The 17,775-nt window shown below is 39.8% G+C and overlaps 1 protein-coding gene across 1 annotated transcript; it reads right to left on the reverse strand.

Annotated features, from left to right (window-relative positions):
* Positions 1-3,584: 3,584 nt before the first annotated feature.
* ptenb (phosphatase and tensin homolog B) lies at positions 3,585-17,426 on the reverse strand. The gene is made up of 10 exons (XM_053511834.1): positions 17,161-17,426; positions 16,161-17,035; positions 8,725-8,809; positions 7,714-7,758; positions 7,404-7,447; positions 7,056-7,294; positions 6,667-6,808; positions 6,052-6,218; positions 5,689-5,910; positions 3,585-5,425 (listed from the first exon to the last, which is right to left on the reverse strand). The coding sequence occupies exons 2-10, from the start codon at positions 16,237-16,239 to the stop codon at positions 5,240-5,242; spliced, it is 1,209 nt and encodes a 402-aa protein (XP_053367809.1). The 5' UTR covers positions 16,240-17,035; positions 17,161-17,426; the 3' UTR covers positions 3,585-5,239.
* Positions 17,427-17,775: the final 349 nt, after the last annotated feature.

Consider the following 17,775-nt stretch of genomic DNA (forward strand, 5'->3'; position numbering starts at 1 on the left):
ATAGCTGATGTTAACTGATGTTAATATGGAGTCCAGGTAGTTATTGAAGACCCAGGTAGACTTGTAAGAAGTTCCAGTCATGAACTATCGAACTGTCAAGTCCCCAGAGAAACAGTTGCCAACACCAGTCAAGGCCAGAACCATCTTCTAGGTAGAGAGAATCATTCCCAGACACCAGACGCATTCCAGAGAGACACACGGGGCATCCATGTGACGAGATCTTCAGCCAGAAGCGGGGCACCAGGATGGGTCAGACAGGTCCGGAGGGCAGAGGGAGTCTGGATCACTGGCAGCTCAGGAACGACATGTGTAGCTCGACAGAGAGAGAGAGAAAGAGTGAAAGGGGGAGACAGGAGGAGAGAGGAAAAAGAAAGAGGGGGGGAAAGAGAAGAAGAGGAGAGATGGCAGTTAGTTATGGTCACAGTCACACAATGTATAATGTGAATGTATATTAACTGTAGCGTGCAAGCAGAGACTCCGGCAGGACTAACTATGACAGCATAACTAAAAGGGAGAGCCAGAAGGAAACACAAACATGAGGGCTTCCTGACATGTAAAGCAAACAATCCCCTCACCGTCAGCAAACCTGAGTGATCAATGAGAGTGAGGAAGACAGCATCCAAACATACCAGTTCACCATAATACTCTACGTCCATGAGTCCCCCAGATCTGCTCCTTTACCTATGGCAAATCTATTTATAAAAATGCTCGGCTAAATAAATAGGTTTTTAGCCTGGACTTAAACACTGAGACTGTGTCTGAGTCCCGAACACTATTTGGAAGACTATTCCATAACTTTGGGGCTTTGTAAGAAAAAGCTCTGCCCCCAGCTGTATTTTTCATAATACGCGGTACTGACAAGCAGCCTGCATCCTTTGATCGAAGTAGGCGTGGCGGATCGTAAGACACTAGCAGTTCGCTCAGGTACTGCGGCGCGAGACCATTTAATGCTTTATATGTCAAGAGTAGTATTTTAAAATCAATGCGAAATTTCACAGGGAGCCAATGGAGTGAAGATAAGATAGGGGTGATGTGCTCATATCTTCTGGTTCTGGTGAGGACTCTCGCTGCTGCATTCTGGACTAGCTGAAGCTTATTTATGCATCTAGCTGAACAACCAGACAGTAAGGCATTACAATAGTCCAACCTAGAGGTGATAAAAGCATGAACTAGTTTTTCTGCGTCGTTTAGCGACAATAAATTTCTTATTCTGGCAATATTTCTGAGGTGAAAGAATGCTATCCTGGTAATATTATCTACATGTGCTTCAAATGAAAGGCTGGAATCAATAATCACACCAAGGTCTTTCACTGTTGCATTTGATGGAACAGAAAGGCCATCTAAAGTTACGGTATGATCTAAAATTTTACTCCTAGCTGTATGCGGTCCTATGACTAGAACTTCTGTCTTATCCGGATTTAGCAGAAGGAAGTTAGTTAGCATCCAATTTCTTATGTCCTGCACACATTGCTCAATTTTAGTAAGCTGTTTTTTCTCATCAGGTTTTGCTGAGACATATAACTGTGTATCATCAGCATAACAATGAAAACTAATACCATGCTTACGGATTATGTTGCCCAGAGGAAGCATGTAAAGGGAAAAAAGCAGTGGACCTAAAACTGAACCCTGCGGAACGCCAAACTCCACTAGAGAACATGCAGAATAATCACCATTTAAGTCTACATACTGATAACGATGGGTCAGATAGGATCTGAGCCAGGAGAGGGCTGTACCCTTAATTCCCACTACATTTTCTAATCTGTAAAGAAGAATAGCGTGATCAACAGTGTCAAAAGCTGCACTGAGGTCAAGTAATACAAGCAACACTTTATAAAACATTGCAATCTGTAACAAATTTCAGAGGACATCTACCAATGCCAAAATCAATCTCTTTACAAGGCTGCAAGAGTTGACAAGAATGAGACTTTATTGGATTTATGTGGGGTTTATAACACTAAGATAAGGAGGGGGGGGGGGGTTACACATACAATTACAAACAAACAAGTGATTTGTATGAGCATCATAACCTGTACATAACCTATACAATATTTCATACATCGTTGGTTGTGTATTCTCAGTGCATAGCATTACACACAGAGCAACTGTTGCACATCACAAAATTATCCGACCAGGCTGAAATGGAATAAGGCTCTGTTTCTTTAAACGACTGAAAAATATACCGAGTTTATGTCGCGCCTAATTGGAACTGAATCCAGAGGAGAAGTGGAGAGGGGGACGATAAGGATGGTGCGAGGGGAGTAGGTCCTCTGCAGTGTGTAAAGCCCAGGTGAGTTAGTGCACAGAACCATCCTGCCAGTCCACATGCATTACACCATGTTTTAAAACTGGGTCTAAAACAAGCACTTTTTTTCTCTTTTTATTTAAGTAAACGAGGCACTTTGTGGTAACCACAGGCATCATAGCATATTGCACAAATCAGCTAAAACTAATGACATTAAACTTACACACTGGCACCTTAATATATATTTTTTAAATCATTAAAGCTGAAACGTAATTTTTTATGCTGCCTGTGAGCTCCACATAGTTTTTTTTTGTTTTTAAACCCGTGCCACATAAAGGACATAGATGTTTTCAAGAGGTGTTTGTATTTGATGTGATACAGTACTGAAGCTAAGTTGTTTGAATGTATTGAGGATCAACATGAAGGTGGGATAGGAGTTGTGGGATGTCCTAAGGATGGTTTGTGACCTGCTGCTAGCTTGTGATGCCCTTCAACAGATCTGTCCTACTTAAACAGCGTATATTTAGAAATCAGAATACCTGCAGAGGGTCTTACGAATACTGTCATAAATAATCTGTTTATTTTTATCCACGTTCAGTCAAAAGGTACGGATGGATTATACCAAGACACTTCATTATACGTCTTTCGTCCTACATTTTACTGCTTGCATGGCTTTTACTGAAGTGTGTTTGTGTGTGCGTGTGTGTGGGGGGGGGGCGGGTATACTGTGGACTGCTGAGTGAAACCCTGCAAAAACCTGTAACTGTGCAAAAATCTAGCACAATATGTTGCTCTGTTATAATAGCTTTAAATAAGTACTATGTAGTCAGTGCTTGGGCAGAACGTTAGATAGCAAGAGCAGAAAGTACGCATCGTCAACTTCAAGTAAGGCAAAGAATACCTCCCTACTGCCTTTGGATGAAATCAAACATACCAATAAGAGAAAAAAAGAAACCCCAACAAGCTTAATTTTGGCAGGTTTTCAGTGATAAAATGTAAACAAAACAACAAAAAATTTGTAAGGTTGTCTTTTTTTCTGGGTTGGCTACTGTACAGTTGCATTACAGAGGACCGAGAACCTCATTCTCAAACCTCTGGAGGGTATTCTTTGTAAAGAAAAGCCAGTTGTACAGCACGTGTGCAGAGTTGGTGAGACGAGCGAAGCCATGACGTCGACAGCAGGAATAGGCTCACTACCCATCACCCCTCAGCGATGATTCTTGCCCAAGAGACTGAGAGACTTTTTTTTTTTTCTTTCCTTTCTTTTTGTTCTGGCTCACGACTCGCTGTGAGACAGATGTTAAAAATTTGGCATGCGGAAAAAAAAAGGAAATTATACATATTTAAATACTCATATATAGGGCTTTAATATGTCCGAAGCAAGCACAAGACATGTAAAATCTGTAGCTGCACCTCATTCCAAAAGGAATGAATCCTGTTCAAGAATGGAGGAAAAGGAAAGAATAGGAACCCGGTCAGTCAGACAGGAGATGTCTAACAGTCAGAGCACATACACAAGTCGCACATCTGACAGAAGCAACCCACATGCAGACACGCACATTCTTGGCTCTAGAATTATCATTCGTTGCGAGTTTGTAGTTTGGCAGTTTTTAAGCACCACTGTTGAATAAGCAAATGATCCAGGTTTCATTAGACCACACAAAAAGGCTACAAACTGTTTAAAGAGCCAAGAATCTGATGTCTGAGGACAAAAAAAAGAAAACAGATAGGGAGAAAATAAAACTATGGCATCGAACTCTGAACGAGGTTTCTTATAGCACTTAAGATAAACGCCAGCTTACATTCAAGTCTCTTTCACGGTGCTCAGCGGATATTTGTGCACACGGCCAGCCCACGATCACAGGCCCCCTCGCCACACGCAGACCGTCGTTGAGCGGCATGATTCGCATGCGAGTCGACCCAGTGTGACTGCGCAGAAACCTCAAGTCAAGCGCCGTCTCATGTATCGTTAACGTAGTGATGAATTAAGTGGCCTGACTGACTGACTTTAAGAGCTTAAAACAAGAACCCGAAAGAGATCTACTCGGTGACAGCTCATTAATTACGCATTAGCAGTTTTTATAGGGAAAAAAACCCATGTACTATAAAATAATGCCGCTGATGGCTTAACAATTAATACACCTGGTGAGAGAATGACGTGGGGTGTCACCTTGTTTTACTAAACATAACCAGACCTTAATGCTAGCAGAAATGTTGAATATGAAAGGGAAAGAAAAGTGTATAACATTTATTTAACATGGATACTAATTGAATTAGCATGCAAACCTTTGTCCACTATTGTCTCAACATTATTGCAACACTGGTGTCCCTGCTGTGGTAAATTTAACATAAAAACATCACACCACTGACAGAATATTGGGGTTACTGTGTTTTCCTGCTGCATTTGCAGTTAATAGACAAGGATAGGAGGGAGTAGGCTGTCAAAACATCTTATAGCCTAATATGTGGAAGAATCATTATTACTATGTTAGTGGCAATGATGCTAGCAGACTATGAAGGTTTGCACTGCACTTATTTTTTTTTTAAGGGGCTGGTCTACAGACAGCATGAAAAGCTTCACAGTAGATAAAACAGAAGGCCCGGCGGATGGACGATCGTGCACTGGAGGATTGCACACGTAGGGGATGATGGACGCTGACTTTAGCACTGGCCTTGCTATGAACAGGGTTGCAGCAGCACACTTCACCCCCTCCACCCCGCTCCCTGCTATGGAGGTGTTAACAACTTTGTCAATAAAAAGGGGCAAATGGTGTAAGGGGGGGAGAAAAAAAAAAAAGCTAATTGGTCAGAAATAGTGTCCCTAAAACGGAGGCATCTTGCATGAAAAACGTCCCACTTGTGTACTTCTGTTTCGAAGAGGCAAAAAGAAAAGAAGGACTTGCTTTCAGTTCATATTCAAGTTTTCTCCTTTTTACAACTCTGGTTTATGTAAAGATTCTTTTTTTTTTTTGGCTTCCCATAAACAAAATAATAAGTTCAAACTTTCGTTATCTGCGTGTGTTGATCATCGTCCAGCTGTTCATTTTCTGGGTCTGAGTCTGTTGTGTCAGAATATCGATAATGGTCCGGTTCATTGTCACTAACGTCCGGGGTTACACACGCGGAAGTGCTGCCCTCTGAGTTGGATGGTTCCTCCACTGTTTTTGTGAAATATAGCTTCACCTGTGAAGAAAAAAAAAATAAAAAAAGAGGAAAACATGAGCAATTTGAAAGCGGTGTATGCGAGGAACAGTTTAATATTCATTCGATTTTGCTTGAACTAAAATGCACACAATAACAGAAAATAGTTTCCTTTTTAAAATCCTTATCCTTTTGATGCATTTTATAAAACGGGCTGTTTTGAACATTACTCCAAATAAGACTAGCCTAGTGTCTTCAGACTACCAGATACCACATTGGTGCAGTGTGTGAGAGCCTGTACTCACCTTAAAATTTGGGGAAAATAATCTGTTGGCTTTGTCTTTGTTGGCCTTGTCCAGGTCATTCTTTGTTAAAACCAGGATTAGATAATCCTTATCATTGTCCCCCTTTTCTGTGCACTGGATCCCATCCAGGTCCTTCAGTAAACTCCCGTTTTCTACCTTCTCAAAGTTCTCCTCTGGTCCAGGGATGAAAAATGTATTCACCCAAAAGTGAAACATCTTGTCCTGTTTAAAATACAACACAGTCCCCGCCCCCCCGCCATTTGATATTAAAATTAAAGCATTGATTAAAACCGTTGTGGTGTCTGTGACACGTGTGTGCACTTCCTTTGTGCGGAAGCTGTGGCTAATCTAAGAGATGCTTACCTTTTTCATCATCTTGCTCTGTTTGTGAAAGAATTCCACTTTGATATCGCCACACACTGGCAGCGGTTGGGGGAACTCAAAGTGCATGTATTTGTCTTCGCGCCGTGTGTGTGCCGGATTTGATGTGTAGATCTTTACCTTCAGCTGGTACACCACAAACTGTGGGTCTGTGAGAGAAACAGATACAAACCGTTATTCACCCTCACCTTCTCCAGTCGCACGCTCTCTACTTATCTCTGTGTATTTGATGAGCTTCATAGTACTACTCTAGTCGTTTTTAATTGAGTATAGTAAATGTTCAAAAACAGAAGCTAAATTTAGAATATACACACAATTCTGTTCAGTTTAAGACTTTTTATTTGGGGCTAGGCGAGTGACGATGACGTTTATGAGGGGTACAGACCAGAGCTCCACTTTTTTTTTTTTTCTGAGCTGATATCCTGGCAGTCATACAACTTGTCAGGAAAAACGACATTAAAAATAAATACATTTAAAATGAAAATTTGAAAAGAATGTGTGTGGAGGTGGGAGGCTATAATCAGAGCAATAACAGGTTAAGTGTGAATTCAAGGTCGAACAGCAGCTTAGACAGTGTTGAAAGAACGAAGCACTTACTGCAGTTCCCACCACTAAACATGGGCACTGTTTCAAACATCATCTTGTGAAAGAGCAGTGCCACCGGTTTGTAGTCAAGCTGGTTCTTCAGAAGGTAACTGTAGTAGTAGACGTATCGCCTCTGACTTGGGATCGTCACGCCCTGTGAACAGCAAATTGACAAAACATCTTTACGTTACAGACAATACTGAAATGTGTCTTAAACCTAGGTAACGACCTGACCCAGGCTTAGAATTAATATCAATTTATCATATCCGAACATGTGTAAACTTGAATAAACCATAACCTCTAGCGCACTAAAAAAACAAACAAACCAAAAAAAAAAAAAAAACACAGCATAAAGATTTTTCATCTTGCACAAACATGTAACGATAAGACTCTTTAATTACCTTCTTGTCTCTGGTCCTGACCTCCCCATAGAAGTCCAGAGCCTCTTTTGCTTTTCTAAACTTGCCTCGGTGCAATAAGTACGCGCAGATCATTACACCCGTCCGGCCCTTTCCAGCTTTACAATGAATGGCAGCCACATGATTGTCATTTTCACTGAGCCACTTATCCAAGTCTTCACAGAACGGTTTGATGAGCTCCAACTGTGGAGGATTATGATCTTCAAACGGGTATTGTGCAACTGCAGGAGACAAACAAAAAAGGTCAATGACTTATGAATAAAGCCTAATTATTTCAGGGTTGGGGGTGGTAGGTCAGGGGATGTGGACTGTGTGTGCTTGGCATCTTACCTCTGCAATTAAATTTGGCAGCATCATAATGTCTCTCTGCACATCTAAAAAAAAAAAAAAAAAAAAAAAATTAGTTACTCACACAAACGGGGAAAAAGGCAGGTGAGCATAAAATGAATTAATAGATTAGTTTTACAAAATTTTTAGATTGCACCATTGCACCAAAGACAACAAGAGATATGAGGACATGTAGTTTTTATAAGAAAACACATTTTACCATACTTTATGGTAAAAAACCTAATAAAGCAGCTGGCAGGAGGAGTTAAAAAAATAAAAACTATGGAAATTATATGATTTAATGTATACTTACAGATTATATATCTTGTAATGATTTTTATGCTTCGAATCCAGAAACCTGGGTAGAAAGAAAGTGATGATGATTACATTTCCAGAAATGTTCAAAGTTGCATCTGTCTCTACGCCTCGCTACTTCTGCCCAAACCACCGTCTGATTAGCATGGCTCTCAGCACACAGCATACCGTTACAACACTTGTGCCGCACTGACAAACACACCATTTTAAAATGGTCAAACAGCACATGACATTTATATACACTGTAAGGTCTACAAATGATTTGTGGCAAAAAGTCACCATGATATTTTTTTTCTTTTCCCCCCCTTGCATTGTGTTTAAAAACGCACGCACACACCATATTTAAATGAAGTGTGCAGGATTTCCTGTGCTGACCTCTGCCCTAGTAAAAGCAGCTTTCCTCTGCTGCATCATAGTTATTTGAGATCATCTCCAATTTCAGATAAACTAGTTTAACATGAATAAGTGATGCAACTATACAGAATTCCATCCATCAGCAGCAAGACACTTGGACAGAGCCATGCATCACGTTGTTCTTTTTCTTCCCTGAACATGTTCATTCTCCAAATGTCAGAGTACATAGTGTTCAAATGGGAGGAGTTGATCAAGGTCAACAAGATAGAGGAGTTTAAAGCTAAATGAACACCCAGGTAGGGCTGGGCAATATGATGAAATAAGATCGTCAATTGCACAATTCCATGAGTGTTTGCAGACAGTGGATGGTATTAAATCTTTAAAATTGTACAGCATTCCTTCCTAATTTTCATTGCTCAGTAACTAATTTTGAGACATTAAAGCATAAATATTTTTTTTAGTATCAACTAACTTTTGTTGGGTTTATAGCAAACTAAATTTAAAAAAAATCTTAAGCAGATTCAAAGCAAGGTCTCTACCGTTTCTACATCTCAGATTAATCTCATAAATGAAAACTTTGCGACAGACAGTACTACAAGGAAGCGATAAGTTTCACACTGAGAATTTTCTGTTAAATCATATGAGAACCACTTACCGTACGACATCGTCAATGTTGTTTCTGTACACCCCCTCGAGTCTCTCAGCAGGAAAGCCCATAGCAATTATGTTGGGATAAATATCTGTTCTGCAGAATTAAGGAAACCCGGCAAAGACATTTTTGGAAAGCTGACAACGTTGCAGCCAACAAAAACGGCCATTGCCACATTCTGGAACGCAACTGCGCGTTTTCAGCCTGCTATGGCTTACGAGCATACTTCATCTCTGTAGAGCTGTAACTGGGTGAGCCAAGGGGTACATTACATTACAGAAACAGTACATTTTTCAGTCACGGAGAGAAGTGAACACACAAATAGAACAATAAGCCAAACTAAAACTTAATTTACTCATATAACGTGGCATCCTAGTTTCTTCGTGCAGCGGGATACCAGAGAACATACTCCTGGCTAACACACAACAGATTGGCCTCGCTGTAAGAGACTGATGCATGGACCTCTAACCCAGAAGGCCACACAGGGGCACTAAATAAATCACACTGAGCTTCAGCCCAGCCTGGAATCGCTTTCCTTCCTCACCTTTCTATAACAAGTGCCATGAGAGCTCATCAGTCTTCACTGCCTGACATTCACACAGAACAGCGAGGCAGCGCACACAAGGCTGTAGACACACTTAGGTTAGAGCTTAGCTCAAAAAAAGAAACCTGTATTTTAAAAATGAAATACTACTGCTATTACTACTTCTACTACTAACAAAAATGAATAACACTACCAATAAACAAATTATTTGCAACACCGCATTACCGTACAATAGTGTGTGAGCAAAACTACAGGCTTATGTAATGATGCGCAGCATGGTATGTAGGAATGCCGTAACACAATCGTGATATTTTTGTCATCCCCATCGCGTCAGCCACTGCATTCGTGCTTCAAACGTGGAACGTGCACGAATCAGATAAAACCGCTGAGGAGGAAATGCCTTTGGTAAGTTATGCCCTTCTTCCAGGTTTATTGTTAACCTTTTCCATACAATTCCCTCGACTTAATTTCACTGTAAACTACAACATGCACAGAAAGCCTTGCAGAATTCTCACTACAACCCAGACTAGCATGCAATTCCTTTTTATTTTTAAAAAAACTCCATCATAAAACACCACATCTGGCCAAATCAGGGATTTTAGATACAAAACTGGTCTGCACAGTTGCATGTTGTGCAAGTGGATTGTTTGTTCCATGACAGTCTTTACTGAAACCTATTAAAAGTGTGTCCTGATATCAGAACTGTTTCCTTTCATTATAAAATGTACGATAATGTGAAAGACCAAAGAGGAAGTGTTTATCGTGTTAAAGGCCACTATAAACAAGAATAAACCCTGAGCAAATGGCAAAGCTGATCCGTTTTGTAAACATTCAGGCCCAGTGCTGTTGAAATAATTACTGTACTGATAACTGCAGAGACAGCCGGGGAATACCCTGTGATGAAACTTAATTGTAGAGCTCAAAAAAAAAGCAAAAAAAAGCAAAAAAAAAAAAAAAAAGCACATTTTGGCAACAAACATGAGAACTAGAACAATGCATTGTGAATATATAAAGACAGACATACAGCGACAGTGTGCAAGTAAAATAAAAATCAGACATTTACAGTTGTCCTACCCACAAACCAGCTGGCACCTACCGCCCTCACCATTATTTTCAACATTATGAACGTCATACTATTATCTTATTTTAACATTTATACCCAAGTCACACAAAATCAGACTTTAATTTGTTAACATCTGGTGTTTCTATGGTCTAACGCGGCTGCAGTTGGTTTGATGGGAGGTGTGTCATTATAAAATGACACACTAACTACGAGAGGATCTCTGAAATAAACAGGTTGAAGTCCATGCTTTCCTTCTGTGCAGAAACTCTATGTGGCAGAAAACTTAGCTCAGCACTTGAATGTGGATTGTAGCAGACAGTTGAACATTTTCATTTGTCACACAGAACAGGTCTTCCACAAACTCCTGACAATTCACCATGTTGTGTCACACTGTGTTTAATCCATCTGCCATAATTTCTTTTCTTATACGCATTTATACACGACAACCAAAGATTTAAGTATTCTCCATGTATAAGTACTGTGAAGTATCGGGAAATATTATTAGGCAATAATCAGCATCCTCATATACACTGCTCCACACAGAGACACCATTTAATCCTCTCATCACTATGCTGGCCTGTAATTAAAGGTTTCCCCTTACACATCAACTGGCATTTGAGTCACTGTTGTATTCGGCCAGCACGAGGATGATCTACATCTTCATGACCTTTTTTTTTTTTATCTTGTTGCAAATGTATTAAAAACTTTGACTGCATTCAGTTTCTACTCAAACAATCATCAAATGTTTCGTGAACTTTAATCTACCTCCTTGATCTTGACTGGAGTTGTCAAGCAGGTACAAATGCCCTGTAAATTAATCCAATTCCACCAATACACTAGTCTCTATTTGTCAAAACAGCACAGACTTGAGGGTCCAGAATGACGTCTAAATAAATCTGTGTCTGATTCATGAAGCATCCAAATAATTAAACAATGCGAGTGTAAATGATGAATCAGCTTTAGCTGCATGGACAAGCTGCCATGCACAAGTCCCTTATTTACATAGCACACATTAGTGCTGCACAATTAATCATATAAAAATCACAATGCGGACCTGTGCGATTATTTAATCGCAGAAAAGGTAACAATTTATTACAGGTAATATTCACATAGTTGGGAACTTGTGTAGAGGTCGTCGATAGTTTAATTATTCACTTATTTTTAGTCCATAAATAAATAATGGCAAACATCCCTTTAACAAGATCATTTGTACCATTACTTGCTGTTAGCCTAAATAAATGTTTCAATACAAAATGGTTCATTTAAAAGTTAAAGCAGTTTAAAATCGCATATATATTTGTTTAAATAATCGCAATGCTTTTATTTAAAAATAATTTAGCCTTAGCGAACATCCAAATTTACCCATATATACATATCTAACTTACTTAGGTCACTGTTAAAATCTGAAACAAAAAGAAAGGGCAGATAAAAAAAAAGGGGGGGGGGGGGGGGTTGGGAAATGGGACAGGCGCAGATGCTTCAAAATTTTACAAATGGAGGGTTTGCCACACAATTAATTGAAAAAGATAAAAATCTAAATTGTAATATGAATCTGTGCAATTATTTAAACACAAGAGCCTGCAATTTATTACAGGTAATATACGCATAGTCAGGAACTTATGCAAAGGTTGCTCTGGGTCTAGTTAAATATGCTTTAGTATGAAAATTTAACATTTAATACTTAAATATGACAATTAAAAATCATTTAATGGATTAGAGAATATTTGTCAATCACAATGTGATTTTTTTTTAAGCCAACTGTGCAGCCTTTCTCCATAAACACCAAGATAAGGTAAAAAAATTGAACCGTCTTCAGTCCTTACCTATAGGCAGTAATGTTAACTACATATATATCTAGCGTTTTACTCACAGCAATGACAGTCGTGGCAAATCACAAATTTACAGAGAAGAAAAAAAAAAGAAAAAAAAAAAGATCTCAATCTGGTTGGCACACACGTTTCCAGCCACAGAGCTTACACTGTAACGTGTCCTTCCTCAGCCAAAGTGTTGGCTTCACCAACGAGCTATAAATAGTTTTCCTTATCAGTCGTTAATCACCAGTTCAACATCGCTCGATTGTTCGAATGAACGGCCACAAATCTGTTAGTGTTTAGACTACAAGTCTTACCGTTGTCTAAAGATTTGGGTTCATACCAAACCCATGCTGAAGAGATAATCAACCTGATCACTATTTGAACAACTGTAGCATCTGTATGTTAACCACAGTCAGAGATGTTTCCCTGTTTCCAGGTAATTCAAATCTCACCTATGAGTCACAGGGCATTGGTTAACAATAAATATTTTAAAAGACGCATTTACTAAAACTTGACTCGAAACACTTAAAGCCTGAATCTGTAAAAGTCATTCATGGAATAGACAAAACTTCTTTTACAGAGCAAAGAACTGATGGATATACGGGTTAACCAGTAGTTTTATTATGTTACAGTTGTGCGGGTATGTGTGCGGGACCTAGAAACCACCAGGAAAGCATCAGAATGCACGAGATGGGCTGTAAGCCGCAATTTACTTCTGCACATTGTGGTTTTTTTTTTGTTTGGTTTTTTTTTAACAGGAAGTCAAGGAGGAAGAGTGTCAAAGAGCTCGAGTGATTTTTCACAAGCTATGCCACACCTCACTGCCAAATCTTAGCAAACAAGCCCCCGAGAGTTTTAACTGCTGATTTCAGCCACATACTTTTTGCGATTTCTTACTGATACTTTGTTGCTCGGTGACCTAGAGCAGAGGTTTCGATTGGTCTGGTACGCCTGCAGCAGTAACGGGGGGTGGGTGCTTGTTCACTGTATCATACACACATACTAACAGTGTATATATTATCTGCATTGCTACACACAGATCATCACAAACCATGATCGAGCAGATTTTGGAAAGAGAGTTAGTGTAAACATGCATGCCACACACAGACTCCATGTTTCAACACATTAGGTGTGGTTGGTAAAGAGAACAATGTCCAGAAAGCTGCAAAACCTAAACTACATGAATGGCACGAATAAGCTCTTGTTGCAGGTTGTTTACAGGACACATGTCTTCTAGAGTGCATCTGATTGAAGGCAAATCAGACATTTACAGAATAAATCATAAAAAAGCTCTTGCTTTTTCATGAAAACATCAAACTTTTTTTTTTTTTTTTTTTTTTAAATGTCCTCTCTTTTTTTTAAAGATATTTTAAGGTGCGTTTGTCCTTAGTGGTAAAAGACCTAATTTCTAAAAAAAATGATGTAGATTTCATTAACACTAACAAAACTTTTTTTCTACAGTGTACAATTAAATAAAGCCACCAAAAAAGCTTTTTTTTTTTAATTTACAGTCTCTCATTTACTCCTTTATAAGACCTAGATTATTGGTATAACGTTTATAGCTTCGGATTCACAATAGATAGTTGCACATTGTAAACAGTTACTCATTTACTGCAAAGTGTTTAAATGCAAAATCTGCTCTTATTTCTGTTTCGCATCGTTTATTTTGGTTAAGTACCAAGAAGTGTCAAAAACGAACGTCATAAATAAAAATCAAACACACACGCGCTATAAATGTAGCTGGTAGAGCACTAGAGCACTCTTAAACGACTCCAGGCAAGAACGTGTACAACTCCAGATTTACATGCTGAAAAAAATAAATGCTAATTTTTATAGGATAACTGTGCATAAAAAATAAAAAAAATAAAAAACCAAGAATAATTTCTTCAGACATTATAGCCTTTAGGTTCAGTAACACCATGTGGTCAGTTAGAGCCTATAGTTTCAAGAACACCATCTGGTCCACTTTCGTGCAAGCAAATACGTTTACGTATATTATAATAGCAACTTGATAGCTCTGGAAAGGAATGTGAATCTGTAGCTTAGGCGTCATGTAATCTCGGGTTAAACTAAACGAAGAATTGCTCACAATGTGTTCGCAGAAGGAAGTCGTCGTCCTAATAAGTCAGCCGATTAATTGCAACATTTATCCTGGAATGCTGTAAGAAAGGCTGCACCTAGAAAGCAAGGTGAAGGAAATGCCAGAACATAAATACCTAGTTTGTGACTAAAGCCAAAATATTTGAAACCTGGCAGTGTGAAATGAAAAGAAATTGTTTGATTAAGTTTCCACCAGCTCCATTCAGCAGCCAAACACCAAGCTAATATGATTCACCACTTATCTGTCTGGAAGCCATGAACGTAACTCAGGGTGTCAGTTGTGTGGAGACTTGCGTGTTCCCATTTTTAGCCTGAACTCCGATCTACAATCTCTGGTAATTAGCCGAGACTTGAAGCAAACGATTAAATGGGTGTGAATACTAAATCGTCACAGTGCCTTGGCTGTCCGCAAACAGTCTCAACACACCTGGAACACGGCCACCTTATGAAGGAAAAAATAAAACAAAGCAACAATCCTAGTCGTCTACATTTTTTTACACCTTTCACAAGTGCTAATATAATTTAAGGAAGCTGATCATGGGGAAAGCATCGCCATTTTATTGAATAGCCAGGGTGCCTCAGGAAGTACCACTCTGCTCTAAGGACAACCGTGGTTCACGTCTCTGGTAGGGGGACTCAAACTCACAACCTTTAACAACATATTCATTCCACAACTGCCCAGCTAAACTCCGAATCACTCAGATACAAAAGTATCTACCCAATATATAAACGTTAAATGTAAGCTGAAGAGCTGTGTGTGTAGCGCCAGCCTGTAAGACTTTTATCAGGCGATAAAGGTAAAGACGAGTATAAGCGTTCCCCATACAGACATGCGACATTGCTGATAAGCGTGTCATGCTTCCGTTCTCCTTCCAAAGACACAAACCTTTCGTGTGTGTCAAAAAATAAATAAATAAAAGATAGCAAACAATGGCATTACACAGATAACCTTGAGTATTAAGGATTACTCAGGTGTAAATGGACAGAAATCGACAAATTGTGAAGAGGAAACCGTTATTTCTTTAACTTTAAAGATCTAATTTCTTTCAAGGCAGAGAAAGAAATCTAATTTTTTATGGACACAAGCAGCTCAATTTGGCAATGTGCTTGGGATTCTTAACATCAGCCATTTTCTGCAAGCAGCTGATGCAATGCTCCTTTGTGTGTAGCCCTGATGGTGAGTGTAATCTTGCGTTATGTAGGCCAGCCGATCCTCTGCGCACAGAACCGCACCACTCCACACCGAGGTTTTGTTTCTGATCAAACCCCAAGCTAGCTTTATAGAAGGATCACTATAACATTCTGACCATCACATAGAACAGCAGCAACAAGAAAAGAAAGAAAAAAAAAAAAACGAAGAAAACCAACCATAAATCACTATGCAAGACAGGATGTTCAGAGGCTTGTCTGAGATTCTCAGGAATTTCTCCCAACCACCTCAGGAGACAGAAACCAGCAGACCTACATGTGTAAAGTGTACACTTATGAGCGGACGTATGATGATGCTGAACTGATCGTGCAGACTTGAATACCGGAGCTAGACGAAATGTCATACTCGGAGAGAGAGAGAGAGAGAGAGAGAGAGAGAGAGAGAGAGAAATCGAGGCTTGGGGTGACAGGTTGCCTGAATGTCAGTGGCAACAGTTTGAGCACAAATGGGTTAACGTGTCTCCCTCAGTGATGCTCAGATCTGACCAGGGCTTAACACCTCATCCACACACAATATACATACACACTAAATATATATAAATAAAAGTGTTATATATGCGCATACCTATGTATTTGATCACTATACATACACATATATATATATATACACATATATATATATATATATATATATATATATATATATATATATATATATATAAATAAACACACACTGTGTGTGTACGAAGACATGTGGTTATAAAGAGGATACACGTCAAGTCCAAATCAAACCCATCCTCCTGGTATCTCCTTTTGTTTCGGCTGACCATCTTCTGTATGATCGCAGCCATAGCTGTGAAAGGAGTCTTTAGGGTTTTTAAGGTAATCGACAGTATCGTGGCCTCCGGGTGAAATGCCGTCTTTAAGGATTTTTCCCCTAGAAAATGTTTTTCCTTTCTTTCTTAATTTTCGTAGTCCTTAGGTAGTGCTAGGTTTAGCCTTAGCTTCAGCTGCTAAGCTAGCGGCCGTGTGCTGGCTGCTGCTGCTCGCTCATACAGAAGGAGGGCCTGGAGCAGGCCCGGCCGCCCAGAGCCACACCGACACCCACACCGATCCTCCGGCTATCAAGCTCCACGCGTCTCCACGTCTCGCACAGAGAGGTTTCTGAACCACGCCAAGTCTCTGAATCCGCCACAGTCGCCGTGATTGTGCCCGAAAATGCGGAGAGAAAACCCTCTCCGACGTCGCTAAAGCAGAACGTAAGAGGCAGCAGCAGCGGTGAGCGTCAGGCAGGCAGGCGGCTCCGTGTGCCTCCTCTAACGAGCGGCTAGCTGGCTAGCTAGCGTGTTAGCATGTACGTACATCTTCAAAAAAAAATACATAAAACGCTTCAAAATTCAACCATCCACATCGTTGTCGATATTCCAATACATAAAGGGAAATTTGACAGCCTCCACCATGCGATTAAAAGATACTCCTTGATTATATATTTAAAAAGGAGCTGTTTGCAGAAGATTCCAGCAGCTCCTCGGTCCCCGCTTTTCCTCTCAGGCGCTGCTCCTGCTGCTAAACTTCCATCATGGCTTCCAATAAGAAAAGAGTTCATGTGCCGACAAAATAGTACTTCGCGGCACAAAATAGTCCCAACTGAAAGAAAAAAATATTTTCAATAGTTTTTATGTAGTAAATCTCTGGTAAAATTAACACTTTTGTAAAAAAAAAAAAAAAAAAAGGAAAAAAAAGTTAATGTCTGCTTGGATTTAAACACACACCATGAGATTTGTCGGTTTAACGGTCATTTTCCCACCGGTGTATGGCGGATGGATACACGGCGCGCGCCGACACGTTCGGACTCCTTTCTGTTCCTGAGTCACGTGTCTTTCTGAAACGAGGGAAGTGTCCAGTGCTTTAGATCAGATTACTTCAAATAATAATGTTACCTTTATGTCATGTAATAATCTTCTGCGTCTCTACAAATTTGTCTTCTTTGAGAAAATCCGTGTTAACGACGAGCAAGTCGGCATTGTGTGTGTGTGTGTGTTGTGTTTGAGTGAAGAGAAATCTCAGCTCGCGTGCATTTGCCCCCTTTGGTCTGCAAGAGAGGGGCAGAAAATTACTGAAATGCTTACGCAAGCAGAAAAGTAAAGTCAGAGCACAAAATGCGAGTCTAGGAGTGAAAAAAGGACGTTTTATCATAACACGAGCAGATGGTTTATATAGCCGAGTTTTTTTTTACTGACTTTTTGGGTTGAGTTAGATCTGGGATTGATGACTTGCAGGCACACTGATGTGCACTGAGGCACTGAAGGGCGGGACAGAGGTACAATATTTCAGACAAATCGTTATTCTTTAGCGCCATCTGCCAGATTATTTAACAATACCCAAAA

Source organism: Clarias gariepinus, chromosome 14, assembly GCF_024256425.1.
Source record: "Clarias gariepinus isolate MV-2021 ecotype Netherlands chromosome 14, CGAR_prim_01v2, whole genome shotgun sequence".
Taxonomy (NCBI): Eukaryota; Metazoa; Chordata; class Actinopteri; order Siluriformes; family Clariidae; genus Clarias; species Clarias gariepinus.

Coding starts and splice junctions, on each gene's coding strand:
- ptenb (XM_053511834.1), bottom strand. CDS start 16,239: ATGGCTGCGATCATACAGAAGATGGTCAGCCGAAACAAAAGGAGATAC. Junction 7,759..8,724: donor AACATTGACGATGTCGTACG/GTAAGTGGTTCT, acceptor CTTTCTACCCAG/GTTTCTGGATTCGAAGCATA. Junction 6,809..7,055: donor TCAGGACCAGAGACAAGAAG/GTAATTAAAGAG, acceptor TGCTGTTCACAG/GGCGTGACGATCCCAAGTCA.